The sequence below is a fragment of the Sander lucioperca genome, chromosome 6 (genome assembly GCF_008315115.2).
Source record: "Sander lucioperca isolate FBNREF2018 chromosome 6, SLUC_FBN_1.2, whole genome shotgun sequence".
NCBI lineage: Eukaryota > Metazoa > Chordata > Actinopteri > Perciformes > Percidae > Sander > Sander lucioperca.
The window spans coordinates 4668657-4690102 of NC_050178.1; the positions used below are offsets into that span (position 1 = coordinate 4668657).

The following is a 21446-nucleotide window of genomic DNA, read 5'->3' on the forward strand; positions in this document are numbered from 1 at the left end:
TCTTTGAAATCACTGGTCTTGCATATTGCTCACTCAGTATGACAATATGAGGAAGAGGTAGCTTGATAAATAGTAAAGAGGTAAAATAAGTAAATTATACACTTTTTTTTTAAATTCAGTGATCTTTGGTATCTTGCATGTCATTTGTAATCAGTTTAAATGTTTGAATCGTTTCCACAACTCAGTGTTTACATGCACATCTAAAAGTAAAGTTATTGTATAATGACAGAACACACAATGCATAGACAAGGAAGTTTTATTTTCATTTCCTGCAATCATATCTCTGTGAGTACAAATCACTATATTTTCTCACATCTTGTTAAATAACCCATGATGCATTGCATCCATACATTTGTAGCTCAAAACAGCTTTTACAAAAAAGGATATACAATATATACTTATATTTATATATATAATATACATGTGTTTCTTTATGCATTTAGATGTGTTTGTAATGGGTAAAATAAGCTTCTTCCTTTTTTTAAAACACAGCCAAGTCGAAAACAAATCCCAGGTAAGGTTCAATATAAGGTCATTACATTTATATTAAACAAAAAATAGCCAGGTTATTAAAGTCATTAACATTGGCTATCTTACAGTTAACATGAAGCCCTTCACACACAGTTTGCATATTTTCCACACTTACAGTCATGTAAATCTGATTGTGATTGCCTTCTTTTATCGTACTATGGACCTGTAAGTATCAGTGACAGATCGAGGAAACTGGTTTTATGTGGGATTGGTTGGCTATCTCTACAACTAACTAATAACACAGCATTGTGTCATGACATACTTTAAATTAACAATGGTATGTTATGATTAATATCAGGATTAAAGTAGTTTCAGGGAGATTTTTTTTACATTACATATTGTGCCGAAACATCGTCATCCTTCATCTGAGCCGTATATTTATAAGATGACGACATATCTGAATCTACAGTAAAACATCCCCACTTCACTGTATGGCTTTAGTGCTGTAGTTCATCTACCCAGGAGGACAAATGTAGAGCGAGGACACTGAAAGCTGCTTCCATGGCAGACAGGTAATGCTTCCAGCACCGTGATGTTTTTATTTCATGTTCTGTACTGTGGCTGGCACCTGTGTAAAATTAGGATATGTGTATTTTTTCTGCTTGTGCCTGGGTATCAGTGAATAATAAATAGATTCTACATAAGCAACGGCAAGAAAACAGACTGAAAAAAACAATATTTGAGTAGTAAATAAACATAGTACAAGAGAAATGTCACTTAGGTAGAGACTTGACCATCATAGTCAATGCAAATGATAAGTCCACTGTGCTGTGTTGTACTTTGTCAACAACGTTACTTCTGGTGTTACTTACTTCACATTATATACCTCAAAATTACAGTATTACATCATTTTTTCAATACAACAGAGTAATAATAATCATGTGTGTTTATACTAATTGATCATCATTCATGTAAACATATTTAACCAGGTCATGCAAACAGTAGACCAAAACTTCTTCCACTAGAGGTGCACAGCACAGAGCAGGCAGAGCGCCCAGACTGAGATCCCTGCGACTTGGCTTAAGACCCAGAGACTGACAGCAGGCTGATATTTAGACGTTTATCAGAAACAGAACAGGTAGGATGAGTGTGATATGTATATAATGGTTTTCTTCCCACTGACAGTAGATTCTCAACATAATCGCACATTCAAAATGACTCCTCCTAACATGATGTGAGCCCACGGAGGAAGGTCCGATTCCTGTGATTTACAGACTTTGACTTTTAGTCTAGACGGGGATCTCAGTTTGAGCCTCTGATAACAGCCATAAAACTAAACAAAAAAAAGTATTCTTTTGATATTCATATGTTTCGATGTTTTCCCAAACAGACGCATGCAGTCACTCCAGGTCAGAACCGCTCTTCACAAACCCAGTCTGAGCCAGAATATAGAGTCCATAATCCTCAGAATCACCCTCCACTTTCCATAAAAAGGCTTTAAACAAAAGTAATAAATACTTATAAAAGGACAGAAACTCTTAATATGAGAAAAAAGACAGAATGATCAAAAAGAACAAATGGGCAAGGTGGCATCGGCAGTGAAGTCATGCCTTGAGATTTACTCTATTCAACTAAACAGCTACTTGGTCAGTGACTAGACCGAGTCACATTGATGGGTAAGGAGTTTAAAGACATGCAGGAGTAGCTTTCAGTATTTCCTTCTAGAAAGCGTTCCCCTTTTCTTTGTGCCCTGTCTGGCCAGATTTTTGGAGAAAGCTGCCAGTAATGTAGACTGTGTGAGCCAGATGGATGTAGACAGACGGTAATTATGATTAGAGGTAGATGTGACAGATAATGTGAGAATAAAAATAATGGAGAAGACTCCAGAGGCGTGGATCCATCCTGAAGTTAACATCCAGAACCACTTCTTGTAATGTACACACATGATCCCTAGTCTGCTATAGCTGCACAAAGGAAAACTACATGTAAGGTTGCTAATCATGCAGACTGGCCCTTTCTTTAAATCACTGTCCACTCGGAGCAGCCTTTCATTCTGTTCTGAAAAAAAAAGGGAGTAGGGATGTGTATTTTTTTGTTTTGGACTAAAAGACTTCCAGTATGTTTCTCCACACTGGGACAGTGACCTGCTCACTGTGGATGTACTCTGGTGGACACTGCCTGATAACTATTCTGCATTCCTGGCCAGACTGGGCGGGCGGACGGGCTCTGGGCGCTCCAGGGATACAATGTCACCATGACAACAGGAGGTTGTGCTCAAACGCGACTGGCTGGCCTGCAGCAGTAGGTGCAGCTTCTCAGGCTGTCCCGATCTGCGCTGCCCTCGGTGCTTCCACGACGGCCATCCTCGTAGTGGGACACTGAAGAGATTAGAGCAAAACAAGGGAACATATGAAGAACATTTTTCTTATTCTCATAATTGTGGCCATTCTAAATATGGGTCATAATAACTTTGCACTCACCACCTCCTTGTGGAGATAAGGGAAATTTGACTCCTACAAAACAACAGATATTGGGGCTTCCTATTCAAATTTTGAAGAAGTTAGCAAATGCAGCTAATCCTGGGTGCTAATTTCTGTGTTTACTTTCAATGTTTGGAGGTGGCAAGTGCAAGGTAACGATGACAAAAAGGTATAACGGCCACAGTTATGAGAATATGACCCAGGTTGACAATACTATAATTTTCTTTTAACAAGTTAACTCATATTCAGGAGCAAGGTCATGCCTCAGCTAAACCTCTCATCGCCTGGTGATGTAGTATAGTAACCAGTATACCTGGTTGACCCATAGTCTCCTGTTTGACTCAGTCTCTTGCCTTCATCCACTCACCTCCATCCCTCTATCCCTCTTTACACTCATTCATCTCCTTCATCCTTCCTCTTCTATTCAATCCCATGCATACCTCTCAATTCTTCCCCTTCTCTAGGTACTGTCTGAGTATGCTGCATTCATGCTATATGGGATAGATGGTACTGTAGATTTAAGAAAGATTCCTACTATTAAACCATTCAATTTAGTTGAATTATCTTACTTTACTTACCCTTTAACAACATACTGGGTCATAATTATTGTAAGTGAAAAGAGCCAGAAGAGAGTGTTTGTTCATTCACTGTAAACTGATAACTTACAGCTCTCCTCCTCCCCATTCCCCAAATCATCTTCTTCCTCCTCTTCCTCTGGGAGCAGATGTCCATGGCAGGGACTGGTGGGAGTAATCTGACTGGGTCCCTCGAGACTAGTGCCCAGCTGCAACTTCCGCATGTGGCGCACCACTGCTGTGGCATTAAATGCTTGCTACAGAGAGAGAGAGAGAGGAAAGAAAAACCTGTCTGTGTGTGACAACTACTGAGGGAGAAAAACAGCAAAGGCGTACAAAATGTTCTGCCAATCTTAATACTGCTCTTTCAGCAGGCTGCTGTATGATTCAGCCAAGGCACTGACCTTCCATTTACTTTTGGCAAAGTTCTTCTTGATCTGAGCGCTGACAGATTCATGGATATTTTTGTCCAGAGCTGTGTCTCCGCAGATCCTGTAAAGTCAACACGAATTTGAGAATTTACAGGCAGTTGAGGCACCTGGCTGGGGCTTATCATCGTATTATTTGCAGATTAGTAGATCGACAGAAAATAAATCTGCAACTATTTTGATAATTTTTGATAACTTTAGCTAGTTCCAGCTCTCAAATTTTTTTTGAGATTTGATAATTTTCTTTGTCACACCGTACAGTATAGTATATAGTATATGATAGTAAACTAAATTCATAGTTGGTTGGATAAAACAAGACATTTGAGTGTGTCACCTTCAGCTCTGTGAAATTACAATGTGCATGTATTTACTTTTTCACTACTTCAAGAGATTCATCAATTAATTGAGAAGATAATCAACAGATTAATCTATAATAAAAAAAAAATGTTAGCTGCAGACCTACTGTTGATTATTTTGTCAATTAACTGATTCATTTTGTTTTTATTATTTATTGAGTTTTACATTAAGTCTGTAAAATGGCCATTATAATTTCCAAGAGCCCAAAGTGATGTCTTTAAATTGCTTGTTTTGGTTAACCAACAGTCCAAATTCCAAAGATTATCAATTTACACTGATATAAGCATATACAAGCTGCACATCCTCACATGAAGCTAGAGAATGCTTGATAAATGTGTCTAATCTATTACAAAAAATGTTGGCGATTCATTTCAGTTAAATTGAAATTTCCACAGTTTTTTGTTCCTTCAATCAACAAATTGACAAATACTGTAGATTTCAGCATGACACAGCCATATTGAGGGGATTAGTAAGTATGAAGTGTATTTATATATATATATATATATTTTTTTTAGATATATAAGATAATTTGTATTTTGACTTTCTCACCATGGGTGCTGGAGGGCCTGCTCACATGTATATCTCTTCAAAGGGTCTTTCTCCATCAGGTGACAGATGAAGTCTTTGGCTGCAAACATAAATCAAGTTCATGGTGTAATAGTCCACTCTGATTTGTTAGTTTTCACTGTTGAAACTGCTGTACATATTTTTTGTAATCACTAGTACCTGAATCTGATATGTCATCCCAGTACGGAGAGTCAAATTCATACTCTGCTTTCAGAATCTGCTCAAATAACTTGGCATCATTTTCATCGTAAAATGGAGGATATCCACATAACCTGAGGGAGCGATATAGGAACATATTCAATACTGGAAAATTATCACTTTACATACTTCTCAGTGATAAATGAGCTCAGACTTACAGAATATAAGAAATAACTCCTATGGACCAGCAGTCCACTGCTTTGCTGTACGGCTTCTGAGCGAGCACCTCGGGAGCTGGGAAACACACACACACACACAGCAGATATTCAGGAAAAAAAGTGGAAAATATACGACACAGACAGAGCAGCAGTGGGGGTGAATACGAGTAATCTTGACCTTTCAGTGATACCATGTGATCTGGTAGGGCACGCTAAACAGCTAGAGAGCACTTGTGAAACACTTCCAATTGACTCAGTAGTGGATGAAAGAGCCTCTCGCAACACAATGAATAAAGAGGTGATATCAGTGCTGAGCTCACATTAAAGGTCTATGACATGCTGCTTTTTGGATGCTTTTATATAGGCCTCAGTGGTCCCCTAATACTGTATCTGAAGTCTCTTTCCCGAAATTCAGCCTTGGTGCAGAATTACAGCCACTAGAGCCAGTCCCACAATGAGCTTTCCTTATGACGTGCCATTTCTGTGTCTGTAGCTTCAAATGCTATTGAGGGGGGGGGGCAAGGTGGAGGGGGGGGATGCGGCCTTGACCAACTGCCATGCTTCGCTCGTTTGCAAGCTATGATGTCTCTCTCTTTCTCATGGGCGGGCCAAATTCTCTGGGCGGGCAAAGCAGAGAAAGGGGAGGTAACGTGAAAAGATCACCGGTGCAACACATATGTCTTCTTAATTCATAGTTGTTGTTGTTTTTTTTTTAAGGTGCATAACAGTGACTAACATTTCGATGTTAATGTTTTCGAAGATGTAACCTTACATCAAAACGTCGAAACCGGCGATCCTTTCACTCTACACTGTCTTGTCCTGCCCTGGTTGCACCGGATTGTTGTGGACTGCAGAAGCATAGAAAATTCTCTCCTTTCTAAAGGGGAGGTAACCTTTCCCCTTATGACGACATAAAGGGAAGATTCCAGATTGGCCCATCTGAGCTTTCATTTTCTCAAAGGCGGAGCAGGATACACAGGGCTCGGTTTACACTTATCGCCATTTCTAGCCACTGGGGGACCATAGGCAGGCTGGGGGAACTCATATTAAATGTTAAAAAACCTCATAAAGTGAAATGTTCATGCCATGGGACCTTTAAAGAGAGGGGGGTGGTGAGGAGAGTCTGGCTGACCAGCGAAATAAATGCCTTACCCACATATCCAGGAGTACCGCAGGCTGTGGACATGACACTGCCTGATCCCTCAATCTTTGACAGTCCAAAGTCACTGATCATAATTTTGGAGTCTTCATCTAAACTGTAATACAGCAGATTCTCTGGCTGCAAAGATGAGAAGAGCAATCAAAGAAGTTTGCAAGGGAGAAAAAAGGGCCAACTGCAAGCCAGATTGAGCTGTTATATTTCTGTCTATGATACCTTCAAGTCTCTGTGGACGATCCCCATATCGTGGAGATATTTAACTGCATCCAAGATCTGGTGGATGAGTTGGCTGGCATCTCTCTCTGTGTAGAAACCTTTCTCTACAATCCTGTCAAACAACTCACCTCCAGATACCCTGCCAGGTGAAAATCATGGAAAACAGCTAAACATTACTGGTTTTGTATTGAATTTAGGCTGCAAATAAGGCTTATGCTGTGCAGCTAAATACTGTTCGAACCACAAAACTTTTTTTAAAATTCTGGATACGTATGTTACCAAATGTATCAGGCTGAATTTGACAGAAATTGTGTATAAAATGATACATCTAGACATCTAAAATATTTGGTGGTGTTAAAAATAGTAAAAGTTGAGTATTTGAACTGATACAGATTATTTATGATATACTGTATATATGAATATATATGACACTAGAAGTGGAATAACATTATCCTTAAAGCTATTTGGGGGGAAACTGCATGTTAACTAAATGATGAATAAAGTAAAAAACATCACAAAAAAATAATAATAATTCTCTGATCCCATGGCGACATTTATTATTATATATTATATATATTTATTATAGATGTTTTGTTTTGTCTGACAAACCCAAAACCCAAATATATTTGATTTACAGTGATGTAAAAAGTCCCATTTTATATGCTAAGCCAAAAATGTTCAAAAATCAACAAACTGATGAATCAAATCTGTACAGTAAAAATGGATGCTAAATGCACCCCTTCTGTCATACAATTGGCCCTTGTGTAAGATAAGGAGAAAAAAGAACTCACAGCTGCATGACAAGGTATAGGTGGGATGTACTTTCAAAAATGTCCTCCAGCGTAACAATGTTGGGGTGCTTGATTCTGAGGAAGATAAATGAACAGAAATCAGAACATAGAATATGTTGCATTGTTTTAATTGAGCCACATTTCTCTCATGCTTATTGGCAATTGGTCACCAGATGGCATTCTTGAGCATACTTCAAATTTAGAGTGGCCTGTTCTCTCTTTTCTATGAAAAGCCTGACATTTAATTGGGATGAAAACTTTGTTTGTACTCCTCTCCTAAAATACAAACTGTCAGATCAGATACAGAAAAGCTTCAGATACTGTAACTACCTCTTGCTAAGAATGACAATGGCCAGTGATATGCAGCTGGAACCAGTAACAAAGAACATATTTGGAGATTATAGCTACAGGGCTTGACTATAAATACTATTCTTACACACACACAAAAAAATAAATAGAATTGGATCGTTTGTTGTTATGAGCCAACAGACAATCATGCATCTCTCTTGGCTCTCAAGTATATGAACACACCATCGCTGTAACAAATCAGCAGCTGAGATGTGACTTCTAGTAGAAATAGAGAATCCCTCTGTGTGTTTTTTTTCAGATTAACTTTCTTCACATCTCTTGCTCTCATGGCTCTGTTATTTATTTAACAGTGACTTTAAATATTTGGCCAAACTCTCCTCCTCCCATTCTGCCATATCTCTCTCCTTCTATCATACCCCACCCCCTCTCCACTTCTCCACCCTCTATGTCTCTTTCTCTTTCTTCAATACACTGCTGCGGGGAACTCCACACCATCTCCGCCTCTGTGTGCTGTTGCCCTGGCAACAGGGACACTAAAAATAGGTCTATCTTCTTTACTCCTGACATTTCCGGTGCACAATCCTACTGTTTCTACTGACACCATGCATTTAGTCACCCATTCACTTGACCCCTTGCATACATTGTGCAACTGCACATGCATTGTTGGAAGAGGCCACACTGACTAATTCCTCCCGCTGGACACAAAGCAACAGCTGACGCATCGCAAGGAACTTCAGTGACCTTACCTGTGTAGTACTGCAATCTCATTTTCAATGTTGTTCTCTTTGCCTTCCAACGCTTTCTTAGGGATGCACTTGATGGCCACCAGCCTTTGGGTCCTCTTTTCCTCTGCTAAAACCACCTCTGAGAAAGCTCCCCTAAAACACAGGCAGTGGAAACACACACATAGCACACACACACACACACGTTAGAGAAAGAAAGAGAATGTGTGGGAGTGTGGGGTGAAATGAACAAGATGGGAGAGCTAAAGTAGGATTCATTCTTCTTAGGCTACAGGCCATGATGGATTGAAAATGTTACACAAAAGAAGGTACTAATGACTACTAATATGAGGTACTAATATGAATATTTAGAGCTTTTCATGCAAATCATTTTATAATACTTGATATCTTTTCAGTGCAAATGTGTGTTTTTGGTTGATTCCCACACTAGATAAAGTCCAGTTAGTATATATGTATGTGGCCTGGTCTCTCAACTAACCACAAGCTTTTAAAAAAAGATCTCGAAATACCCTCCATTCCGCTATTTGTGTTTGTGTGTGTGAGTGGTGTTTAGATGAATAATTTAAAATGGTGACATTAGCAAAAGTATTTTTGGGGGGGCTGAGAAAAGGCTCAGGAGGTGAAGCAACAGTCACATACAGACATTTGTAGTAATATCCCTTGTTTATAAAATAAAAATAAAATAAAAAAGAAACTATTTTTAATCTATTCAATAATAGATACAGTAAATGTAGTGTGGCTGTTCCTGAGGGAGACTAGACTGCATTATGGATTATGGTGATGGTGAGAGGGAGAATAGTGTGTATTTACACAGTCTCCCCTTAGGAACGTGGGAGAGAGCTCAGGAGGATCGTTAGCAACCGCAGGGCTCCTTTACATGTGTGTGTGAAACAGCACCGTCATGCAATGCACAATGGGAGTTCAATGTTCATGTTTTAGCAAATATTCCCAATTATTTTCCATCTGTGAAGCGTGTGAGGCGTTTTCAATCTTAACTTCATTTAAGTGCGCAACCTATAATAAAAGGATGCAGACGTCACAGTGCTGTTGTCAATAAGATAAGATATGGAGGCAAACCTCTCTCACTTTCTGTTTATTCTGCTTCTAATGGTTATTAACAGTTAATTACAGAGCGGAAGAGTTATTGTGCAAACCTGACCATCTCCCAGTACACCTCCTCCCATCATCATGTCATATTAAATGCCCAATGTGGATCTGTGGTAATCCTTTGCTATGTACCGTGGCCATCTTGTGCTCAACGAACCAGCGAAGCAGAAACGTTTGCATAGTGAAGCTGATGCACACGAGGAGAGACGATTCTCACACATATCTCCGGTTTCATTTTTCTAAAAGTCCTTAAAATAATCTAAAAGCAAAATCACATAAAGCACCAATTTGCATCGACCCATAAAAGCATGTTAATGTGTTTAAGTCTGCAGCATTTACAGTGAGGGTTTCCTCAAAGGGTCAGGAGTGTCAAATCTCTGTTATCAGTGAGTAATAATCTATTTAGTCTTGTTGGCTGTTTAAAATAGAAGGGTCAATGGACCAGACAGACAGGTAGAACACTAAAGGTGGTGACTGACATTAATTTATAGTGGGAACTAAAAACTATATGTTTCTGTTTCTGGCCATGCATGGAGAGAAAGCTTTGTTGGTTACAGGGCTGCAACTAATGATTATTATAATTATTAAAAATGCCTGTCACAGTGTCACAGAACCCAAGGTGGGGTCTTCAAATGTTTTATTTTGTCAGACCAACAGTTAAAAACACAAAATATTCAGTTTACAATGATAGAAAACAGAGAAAAGCACTAAAATCTCACACTTGAGAAGTTGGAAGCAGAGAATGTTTGGCTTTTATGCTTTAAATTGAGTTACAAAATGATTATTTAATTATCATAATAGCAGCCAATTCATTTTGTCAATCTACGATTCAATTAATCCACTAATCGTTTTGGGGCCATTATTGTAGCAAAACTATTTGCAAATGTGTGTGGTGAGTTGTGCAACTGTATCTTAATCTGTGTGTGCGTAATCAGATTTGTAAATGTGTAAAATCAATCTCTTAATGGGTAAAGAGATTTGTGAAGTTGTACAGGAATCTGCAAATGTGTGTTCAGATTTGCAAGTGTATTAAGATTTGTAAATGTGTAGACAAATCTGTAAATGCGTACATATATATTATTGGCTGAAAAGTCTTAGTATTTTGCTCCAAGAGCTGGAACTACAGACAATATATCAGTTACAACTCAGCAGGTGTCTAAAATGGCTGTCTTTTTACACATTACTTTTGCTACACTTCTGCTGTGACAGAGATCTGCAAATGTGTGTGGCGATTTGCCTGTACCTCTTTGCTTGCATTGTGCCTCAGTAACAATACAGCCTTTTTCATTTACTAATGTTTCTACATATTTAAAAATCTCAATACACTAGCAAATCTGAATACAGATTTGGAAATTTCTTTACACATTTTCCAATCTGATTACGGACATGTGGATTGAGTTACAGTTGTATAACTCTCCACACACATTTGCTACTAGTTTTGCTACAATAATGGCCCCACAGTTTTAGCTCTAGCTGGTTAGCTTCTAAATGAATCAATCTGAGACAAGAAAAAATGGTCATGTGAGCCCCAACCACGGCTGTTTCTAAAATATCGGTGAGCAGTGCAATATGGTGCAATGAGAGCATTGCAATCCTCGAAATCCAGTTAAACAGAACATTGTTTTTTTTTTTATGTAACAGACCCTTAAACACACAACTAAATAATGTCATTTTCAGTTTAACAAGAACCAAATATGACAGTAGCAACAGTATCTGTTATTTCATCCATTGTCACCACTCCTATTGTCACAACTGTACTACATTAAATATCTGATTACAAATTTTGAGTTAAGTTTATATTGTATGTGACCTGATCCATGCTTTTTCTATGCTACTCCGAAGAAAAAGAAGAAAATGCTTGCTTACACTTCTCTACTGTTGCCTTGAGACATATTGTAATTAAGTACCCAGTTGCTACTTGCTAATTTGTACTTGGAGACTTAGTAGGGGTGGGCTCTCAGGGGGTTTGGGAAGAGGAACAGCAGACAGAGGGAGACAGGAAGCTGCTGTAGCTGTTATTCTGAACCGATGCCATTTAGTTACCAGCTAATGTGTTCATCTTAGCATTCGACAGGAGTGAAATGATTATTGACCAGATTTATAGACTTCAATTTCTTCACTCTCAGATTAAAACACAAATTTTCTGTTTTCCACCAGTAATCAGCAACAGATCTCTGACATGTTGACACATCCTTTTATCTATTTTATGCCAATAAATCCTGGCATGCACATTAATAAATACGTTTCATTTGAGTCATTGCATTGGCCTCAAGACTCATAGCTGACGCTCTGCTGTTCTTCTGTACATGAACAAATAGAATGATAGATAGATAGATAGATAGATAGATAGATGGATAGATGGATAGATAGATAGATAGATAGATAGATAGATAGATGGATAGCTGGATAGATAGATAGATAGATAGATAGATAGATAGATAGATAGATAGATAGATAGATAGATAGATAGATAGATAGATAGATAGATAGATGAAGCATGACATAAAAGCTCTATGTCTGGTAATTTTGCATCTGTGAGTGATGGTGTCTGCCCCAAAGCCATAAGCAGATCATGAGCTGCCCATATGGCAAAATATTGATTCACACATTCTCATTTTGCTGCAGTGCTTTCACTATGATACGTGTGCTCTTATTGGCCCCTTCCATGTCTGAAAGGCATCACCTAAACATTCTTCACTATGAATTTTAACATGATAAATGTTAACTACATGGATGCAGACACATGCTCTAGAGCAGGGGTCTTCAAAGTTTTTTAAGCCAAGGACCCCTTAACTGAGAGAGCGACGGAGCAGGGACCCCTTACTACATATTGTAAAGTCTAAACTGGGCCTACAATTATGTGTGGGCGGCCTAAAGCCTTTATACATACCTTTTTAGTGCATATAATGCTAAGCTATTAAAATAATTGTTGGTATGATTTTATAAATCATGTTTTAATGTTAACATACATGTGACACAGTGAATCCGTAGGATAAACTGTATCTGTGGATGGCTACCTTAGAGATTTCCTTACCAATTCACCAGTAAGCCTATCATCAATGTGTTTTTTTTTTACTCACAAATAGGCTGTTTTATATTTGCTTATAATTTATTGGATTCATGTTAAGACATTTTAATTTTTGAAAAAAAAACTTCAAAAGTTGCAAAGAACTCCCTTCATTAATTTGGTTGGTAAACTCCTTCCCTAGTTCGTAGTAGCCAACTAGCTAACAAGTGATAAATTAAGTTGCACCATTAAAACATAAGAAACGTTTGAAATAGTCAAGACGTTAGTAATGTGTAAATCACACCGTCCAACCAAAAGCAATCAATCTAAACAGGAAATCCCTGTAGCATCACAAGCTGTAGCATAAATTCCAAAACTTGTGTAATGTAGGTATGACTTGTTTTTATTTATATATGCATAGAGGGAGAAATATGTGTGTATCAGAGCTAGCTGTTTAGAAAGAGTGGGGAAATATCTGATTATGCTGACCTAGCTAAGGCTATCAAAACGTTATCATACCATTTTGTAATTTGAGGTAGGCCTGTATTATTTTTGTGAAATGTAATTTAAAATCTTCCCAGGTTATATTATTATTAAGCACCATGTACCATGTTTTTTTATTCTTCACTGTAAACAGGTCAAATATTAGCAAGCTAACGTTAGTTTTGTCAGTTGGCTTAGCTAGCTACTCAACAGTCACACATAGCAGTAACTGGGTGTTGTCACAGTTTGTTCCTCTGTGCCTCCTCTTCAGCCACATTCTCCATTCCCCAGGCTTGTCCATTGCCATTTTCCTTCCATCCAGCAGATGTCTTCAGACTGTCCTTCCATTCCCCATCACCTGGCTGCTACACCTACCTACAAACTTGCTTCAACTTGTCTCATCTGCTCTGCCTGGCCTTCCCAGCCCATCTCCTCACCACCCACCTGCCACCTTCCCATTCCCTCTGATTAGATTCAGCTCTACAAATAACAGCCCACTTCCTTTGTTCCTTTGCCAGTTACATTGTTCATTGGATTTCAAACAACCTTTTAACCTGACTCGATCTGCTCTTGGTCCTGAATCTGTCAACCAGTATCTGTACCTGCCTGACTACCAATACCTGGCTGTAAGATAATTTAAGTACAATAAATCTTTGAACTGCACCAATCTTTCTGTTTCATCTGTGTTTGGGTCCTTCCCCTGCTGCCTGCACTTCCAATCGTGACAGGTGTAAATATTTATTTACAACTAATCTCTTGGTATTAACTAGTTTGTGTGGTGCAACCCGCTTTAATTTAGTTATGCGTACATTTCCACTTAGTAAACACTAAACATGTTATAACTAGGCTAAGTTTGTGAACAGCTGGTGCAACTGGCTCCTGGACTGGTTACACAATTATGAACTATGCGATCAGAGAGTGTGATGTAATTAAATCCCATTGCACTCAAAATCATGGATGTTTGCAGCAATGTCAAATATTACTTGTTTTTTTTCTTAAGACACTATCCATCAGGCAGAGTCAGGCCCCTTGGACCTGTATCAGACAGCTTAGAGCATCCGCAAGTCTATCGATCTCACCTGATGCAAGCGCTCCCTTCAAGCCCAACATTCCTTCCAAGTCCCGAAAAAGCTTTTCTCTTTTTAGCCTTAATCCATATTGTGTGTGTGCTTGGCGGTGTGTGTTTGAGAGAGAGACAGATGGAGAAGAGTGGATATGTGCGGACATACAGTATAATCTAATTCCAAACAATCTCTAGATTCATTCTTATTTCGGAATGTAAAATAACTGTATGTATTCATATCAACAAAACATGGGACTGGACCATTCACTAACAATTGTACAACTGTGTATTTTCCATCTACTATACTAAAGTCATGTGTAGGTCAAACCTCTTAACTCCTCTGCTCTTCTCTATAAACAACCAGCATGAGTGCTTTCCAACAGTGTTGTTGTTAGTACTGCATACTCACAATGTTATGCTCCTACACGTTATCTACATGAGGAGTTCTTAAAACTGGTCTCCCCCATTATCTTGTTTCTTTTTTAAGGCACCAATGTTATGCATTGTTTCTGGGTACAACATTCAACTATCATACGCCAAATGTCTCTTTGCATTTTTACTTAGGGCTCTCCTGAGGTTAAAGCTCAATATGTATTTTAATATTTAATCAAATAGCATGAAAGGGGTGCAGGTACCTTCTGAGAACCAACCAACTTCTGCAACTTTTTGCAGGTTTAGTTGATTTGAGCTCAATGTTTTGAGTTGGCAGACAGTTTCACAAAGGCCTACCATATTTTCAGTGTTTTGTTCTACAACCGCTCTGTATCATATCATCTATTTTGTTTGGTGTAGAGTTTTATGATGGAGAGCTCTGATAAGAGAATTGAGCATCAGCAATACACATAAGAAGTGTTCTGCTGTGGATGTTTAGAACTGTTTTTACTGCAGTGTTGTGGTCTGATATTATTTTACTTCATTAACTGGCCCCATGCACTTAATTTCTGTCAGACGAGCTGCCAGCTTGCGGGGATATCTCTGTCCACAGGACTCGTAAACTGAACTAATGTCCATGCATCAATATCACATCCAACACATCAAACTATGGTCAAAAGTTACAAGCTCTCAAGTAATTTCATGGGACATTTAATCAAACTATTAAAAAAGACATCCATGATGCCAACGTCCATGAAAGACAAGGTTGTTACAGAAGCACACACTATTAGTAATTACACTGATTACAACTATAACCCATAACAGCTACAGTGATGGGTAAGCTGCTTTACTTTCAACCCCCATCTACAGTCTTTAACAAAAAGTGCCTGGGTAAAGACAGCCTCCAGATGACAGTTAAGAACACCAGTTAGCTAGAATCTTAAAGTGTGTTACATCTTAATTTGACAAAAAAGCAACCAGAGGTATGGCTCCATATTGACTTTGAATACTCAGACAGCGTCATAACTCCAAAAAGGCCAAGGCCTCAGAAGTACGGTTATAAAGAGTTCTATCAGAGCTTTATACTTCACCTGTCTCGTTCATTTCATTTGGGGTAAATGACATTGGAGGAGAAAAGTGTTAGTTGAAATAAAAAAAAAAAAAAAGCCAAAACATGTGTGACCAGAGTGAAAGACATGATAACTGCAGAATGGGGGAGTTGTTTCAATCTGCTAACCCTACCTTGAGGACAGCGTGTCCTGAAGTGGATTCCAAACAGAGCTACAACTGTGAGGATTAGCTGGATCTGAATATAAACTTTCAACATAAATCAATTAACTTCACACACTGAATTCCTGGATAGAGCTCCTCTGTAATCTTCTCTCCGAGCATAAGGAGCTTTCCGTCAACACATTAATTCTCTCTGACCTCTGCCAGGTCCAGCTATAGTGACAGGAGGGAAGGAATATTACTACACCTTTCGTTCCCCATTTTTTTTTTAAATGAAAGATGGGAACATGCTATCCTGGCAATTCACTCTTTTAATCCTTGTTACATAACACTTAATATCATACTTCAAATTACAATCACTGTTTGAAGTTCTTGCGAGTCTCAGTGGAATTATAACAGAAGTTATCAGCGTTTAGCAGCAGTTGAGTGAATTCTCAAATAAACAGACTGCTGGTCAAAGTGCATTGCATACAGCATGCACAGCTCTGAGACACAGACTGATGGAGTCTTATTTGATGTCCTCCTACAGCACTTGACATAACCAGACAGCCTTATCATCTACCCACTGCTATTTCACTTTTTTGGATGTGAACCAGAGTTTCACAGTCATTAAAATCTGATTCTGTGCAGCATCTCTGGGGAAGCAGGTGTGATTCCACAAAGATAGAAAACAACCACACTCCATATGGCACACTCGTCTCATCACAGGTGGACGTGTGCTAGGTCACTTGTACTTAGTTTGGGGGGGTGGAGAGGTGCCCCCTGACCATCTGGGCTAAATCCTGTCCCCCTGGAGAGTGCAGTCACAGGTCTGTGTGAGTCCAGCCCTCAACATTACAAGGCAACCTTTCTCCTGCTGGTTGCAGATTAATTTTGTTGTTTATTACCAAAAAAAATTGGATTCCAGACTATGAGCAACAGGGAATATAAGGTGCCGATATACAGGCCACACCTCATATGTAGGCGAGTTGAACTTTTAAAAGTTTTTCAGACAAATCTTAGGCAGCAGCTGCAGAAACAGGTTCATGTGATCTTTCCTTTTGCCCTGAGCATCTTGACATCTTAAGAAATTAAGAGAAATACATAACTTGCACTGCTTTGTTCACACAACTGTCTCTCACATCCCTCCAGTCAACCATCACATGGGCAGAGAAAGGTGCAGCTGACTCTTACACATTCAGATATAGACAGGTTATATATAACAAATTACAGGTTTCATTAATTTGTATTATTTGTAAACATAACTCAGGGACAATAAGAACAAACCACTGAATTTAGTTAGAATTCAGTTTCAGGGAAAATTGCTGGATGAAACATGAGCTTTCACTGCTTTCATACAAAGAGAAACATGTTTGTCACTGACAACAGCCACACATCCATTTAGGACTCTTCCCACTCTCCTCACAACAAGAAAACCAAGTCAGAGCTAACATGAAGGCCTAATTATCATGTGCTCTCCACATTATGCACATTACAGTATCTACACTGACCTGGCAGGATTGGCTTAGATAAGTGATTGCTGCTGTACTGTACAATATAGATAATTTGTGTTGAATGGCTAAAATAAAGTCCCCTGTATGATTCTGCCATTAGCTGTCTAAGTGATATTGTTTTGATTACATACAATAGTGTGACATTTGAAATACTCATGTTCACAGATGCTGGCATAATGTCCAAGCCTGGAAGAAAGAACTGACCATGTTTGGTAACAAACACACTCATCTGCAACACATGACTGCACAAACATACTGTATTTGCACGTGCAAATGAAACACATGCATGTTAAACACACAGAGTTTTCACACGCAGCTCTAGCTCTAGCTCTAGCACTGTCATTTTAAACTCATGATCAACTCACAGTCATGGCTGTAATAAGAGACCAACTTGGAAATATGCAAGTTACTTCCAAAACTAGATTCAGTTAAGCTGTTATTGCTGTTGTTAATATAAACTATGCCATTTATTTTGTATTGCCTTTAATCAGTCAATCCATAATCCATTTAAAATGTTTTTGCATAGCTCAGAAGAAAGTCAAATTGGCCAGGAAAAAAAAAAAGTGGGAGTCAGCATCCAAGAGCGGCCAAGGACAAGGAGTGAGACAGGCACGTCCAAAAATGTCAGTCAAGTTTCTTGAGAGACTCCAGAGTCCAGACTCAAATACTGCAGCCCTGACAGCATGCAGGTGGGGGAGAAAAATGAGTGGTGGGCCCTCTTTGACCCCTTGGTTTCTCTGTGAATTGTGAATGTACTCTGTTACCTGCAAGTACACATCAATTATAGTGCACACTGCAGACTACACATGGCAGATTTATTATATTTTGCCTCAAATTCTGGAAAACAACCAGTGCTGTGTGATTTAACACAATGTGATCCATGAAAAACAAAATCTCTGATAATAAAGAATATATGTGACAAAGGAGACCCTATAAGATAGGGCCTCTACCACATATTTAGTTCATCCAAATCACACATAAACATACTTTTTTTGGTAGTGATGCAGGTAGTTTTTATTCACAATGGAGGAAATGGAACCATTGCAATGGAGGTAAATTGAGCTAACATTATATTTGAAATATTTAAGATAATAATAAGAGCTTTGCTTTCCTAACTGACACAAGCTAAGGCGTTTGGGGTCCCGGTGCAGTTGCCCACTTTTCCACATCAAACATCCAGCCTTGCCCTGACAACAGCACTAAACTACCAACGCAACTTACGTTCCCAGCACTTCTTTGAAGTCATAGTGTTCTTTGATGTCTGATGTCTTCTTTTTCCATCCATTTCCATTCTCTCCAAGAGGCATCCTACAATGCTGATCAGGTTCGCCACACTACAGCTACAGGGCAAAAAGAAGAGATTAAAAAAAACGTCAATAGTCTCAGAGCATGCAAAACTAAGTTTTGACCCACCACATGTGTAATCAAATCTAGATACATCTCTGATCAGAAGGATTGTGCTAAATCAAACCAATGACTATAACACTGATTGGACAAGAGATTTAAATGAAAATAAGTGTTCAAGACCAAAATTCTCTCAAGGGGCAACATGGTTTTCATCCTTCCAGCACACAGTGGGGAAAATAGATAAGACTATGGCACCCTTGCACTGTATAATGTACTTAATTAGGAGTATTCTGCCCTACAAAACAAAAAGGCAGTAACTGCATTTTTGGTCAAAAATGAGTTATTATCATTTTCATGACATTCAAGGCATCCTTTGTTATGTGACTAAACATCTTATCTCAAATGTGTGTCGTTTTGGAGAAAAATGGTAGTCGTTTGTGCAATAACTGCAAAAAGCCCTAGTGAAACAAAGCATGAGTACAGTAACTGCAAAATAGGGGTAAAATATCAAATTAAATATGAGGATTGATATGTACAAAGAGTAAGCTAATATAAAGTAACAAAAACAGCCACATGTCCAATAATCTACCTACAACTACTTAGCTGGATGACAGGATAACTTGATAACAGCTTAGCAATGTGAGACTTTAAGCAGCCGTTTCAGCACCAGAACAGCTTCCGGGTGGAAAATATTGACCTAAAATGGTCAAATTAGTTTTGGTTTTGGTATATCCATGTTCAGGAAAACAAATGGTTCCAATTATTTCAAATACAGTGTATTTAACACACCCAGAGCCCAAGTTGTGGCAAAATAGTTTTTGGAGAATCTGTAGTTACTGCCTTTTTCCTTGGTATGGTGCCACGTTTTTGGTAAGTAATACAAGAATACAGTAACTGCAAAATAGGGGTAAAATATCAAATTAAATATGAGGATTGATATGTACAAAGAATAAGCTAATATAAAGTAACAAAAACAGCCACATGTCCAATAATCTACCTACAACTACTTAGCTGGATGACAGGATAACTTTAAAGTCATTTTTCTCAGTTCTGCACTCTGCGTAGTTACTGCCTTTTTGCTTTGTAGGGCAGTATTATACTGCAAAATATATTCTGCCTCAGTATCAGTTCAATATGTCAATTACAGTTTGTCTAGTCTCGCATTGCCAGACCTATCTCCACAGCGCTGTGGAGTAAGCTTGTCTGACCGATGGTTGCATAAAACCATCAGCTATTAAATAAACCATTGATTTTCCTGATAAAGTGTCCTGGTTATTGCAGCAAGTTTGCTTGGACTCAATGACAAGTTGGTAGTTTCTTCTTATATGCATGATGATTGATTAATAACAGCTGAAATGTCAAATCAAAGTAAAAGAAACCACTGAAGCTGTGGGCCTGGTCTGTAGCCTACTGCAAACTGTCTTTTTAAAAAAAAAAAAAAAAAAAAGATATCAGACTGAATAAATCAGAGATTTCACTTTTAAAAGGCTGTGGAAATGTTAAGAACATAAATATTAATACGAAATAGATTAGGACAAAAATAAACTTGCACACTAAAAACTACAACCCACAACAACTACAGCGTACTTTGCTGACAACCGACATAGCAACAAATAAGAGAAAGTAGGGCAAACAGTGCAGCAGAGACAGTCGCAAGGAAGGGACCATACACCGTCGCAAAAACAAACGCATGGTCAGTAGAGGCAGATACCAGCTGGGGGACTTGTGCTATATTTAACATCCGAAGCTTTTAAACAATTAGGCTATGGTTGCTCTGAAGAAAAACAAATCTGAAATGGAAACTGTAGTATATATTCCACTGAGAAGTAGATAACCTGCTCTGCACTAAGGTGCAGGGCGTGAATGGCAAGCAGGAGGTTGAATGGTAATTAAAACGTTTTGCCGGGGCGATACGTCTGCAATACTGAAAATGAGTTCGATTTTCGTGTGGATCATGCAAGTAGGCTAAAGAGAGAAAATGCGGTGTGGGTTTGCGAACCGTACCGCAGCGCTCAAGGGTATGTCAAAGGAAGGCAGCATCTCTGGGTTAAATCAGGAGGCTGCAGACATGCGACATGGAGGCGCACAAAACAAAGCTTTACAAGTTGTATTGCTGTAAGAAACGTACACGAACGATGATGCGTTTCCGTGAATATATGAATGGGAAAAAACATACCTAAACGGCGATCTGTGGCTGTGATGTGTTCTCCTTGCCTCTGGGAGCGATGTGGTTGCTGTGCTTGTGCGCAGCGCTGGGTGCGCTCAGACTTCTCCTGACGTCAAGAAAACAGACGTATGTGGACATAGTGCAGCACAAATTCACTCACTGTTCTCTTGAAAACGAAAAACGTGATCTGCGATTCACTTCATGACAGTCGAGCCACCGTCTATAGGCTTTGTGAACAGCTTTTTTGTACACCTTGTTTTCTGAAAGCTTCCAGCAGCGCAGTCGATAACGCTCAGTGCTATAGCAGAGTATGACAATTTTCCAGGTTTATTTGCAAAACAGGCATAACGTGTCACTGTAAATAATTTAGTAGACAACACTGATATGGCACACACAAACGGCCTGTGTAAAATGCAAATCTTGAAAATATGCCGCACAATGAAGGAGTAGGCTAGGCCTACGTTTTAAACCAAAAGGCCTAATGAAGGCTACACTTGCAGGGGATTAATTGTCCACAAGGTGTTAACAAACAGAGGACATTGATGGTGAATGATGATGTGCATCTTGTATTTTTTTGGTGTTTCTCTTTTATTCTCAGGTAGATGCATAACAGTTGAATATATTCTGGAGGTCTATATTGCATCATGCTGTAAACACAACAGCAGATCATTTCTATTACCCGGCCCATCCCCAAACCATCCAACCCCTGGTCCCAGCAGACAACC

At 38.8% G+C, this 21446-nt stretch overlaps 1 protein-coding gene across 1 annotated transcript; it reads right to left on the reverse strand.

The window, feature by feature from the left end:
• Positions 1 to 238: 238 nt before the first annotated feature.
• camk1a (calcium/calmodulin-dependent protein kinase Ia) lies at positions 239 to 21003 on the reverse strand. The gene is made up of 12 exons (XM_031287406.2): positions 20731 to 21003; positions 18429 to 18547; positions 8456 to 8587; positions 7401 to 7475; positions 6610 to 6748; positions 6387 to 6513; positions 5235 to 5310; positions 5038 to 5150; positions 4861 to 4939; positions 3931 to 4018; positions 3618 to 3783; positions 239 to 2849 (listed from the first exon to the last, which is right to left on the reverse strand). Exons 2-12 carry the CDS (start codon positions 18512 to 18514, stop codon positions 2746 to 2748), a joined length of 1185 nt encoding a protein of 394 aa, XP_031143266.1. The 5' UTR covers positions 18515 to 18547; positions 20731 to 21003; the 3' UTR covers positions 239 to 2745.
• Between the last annotated feature and the right edge of the window lie 443 nt (positions 21004 to 21446).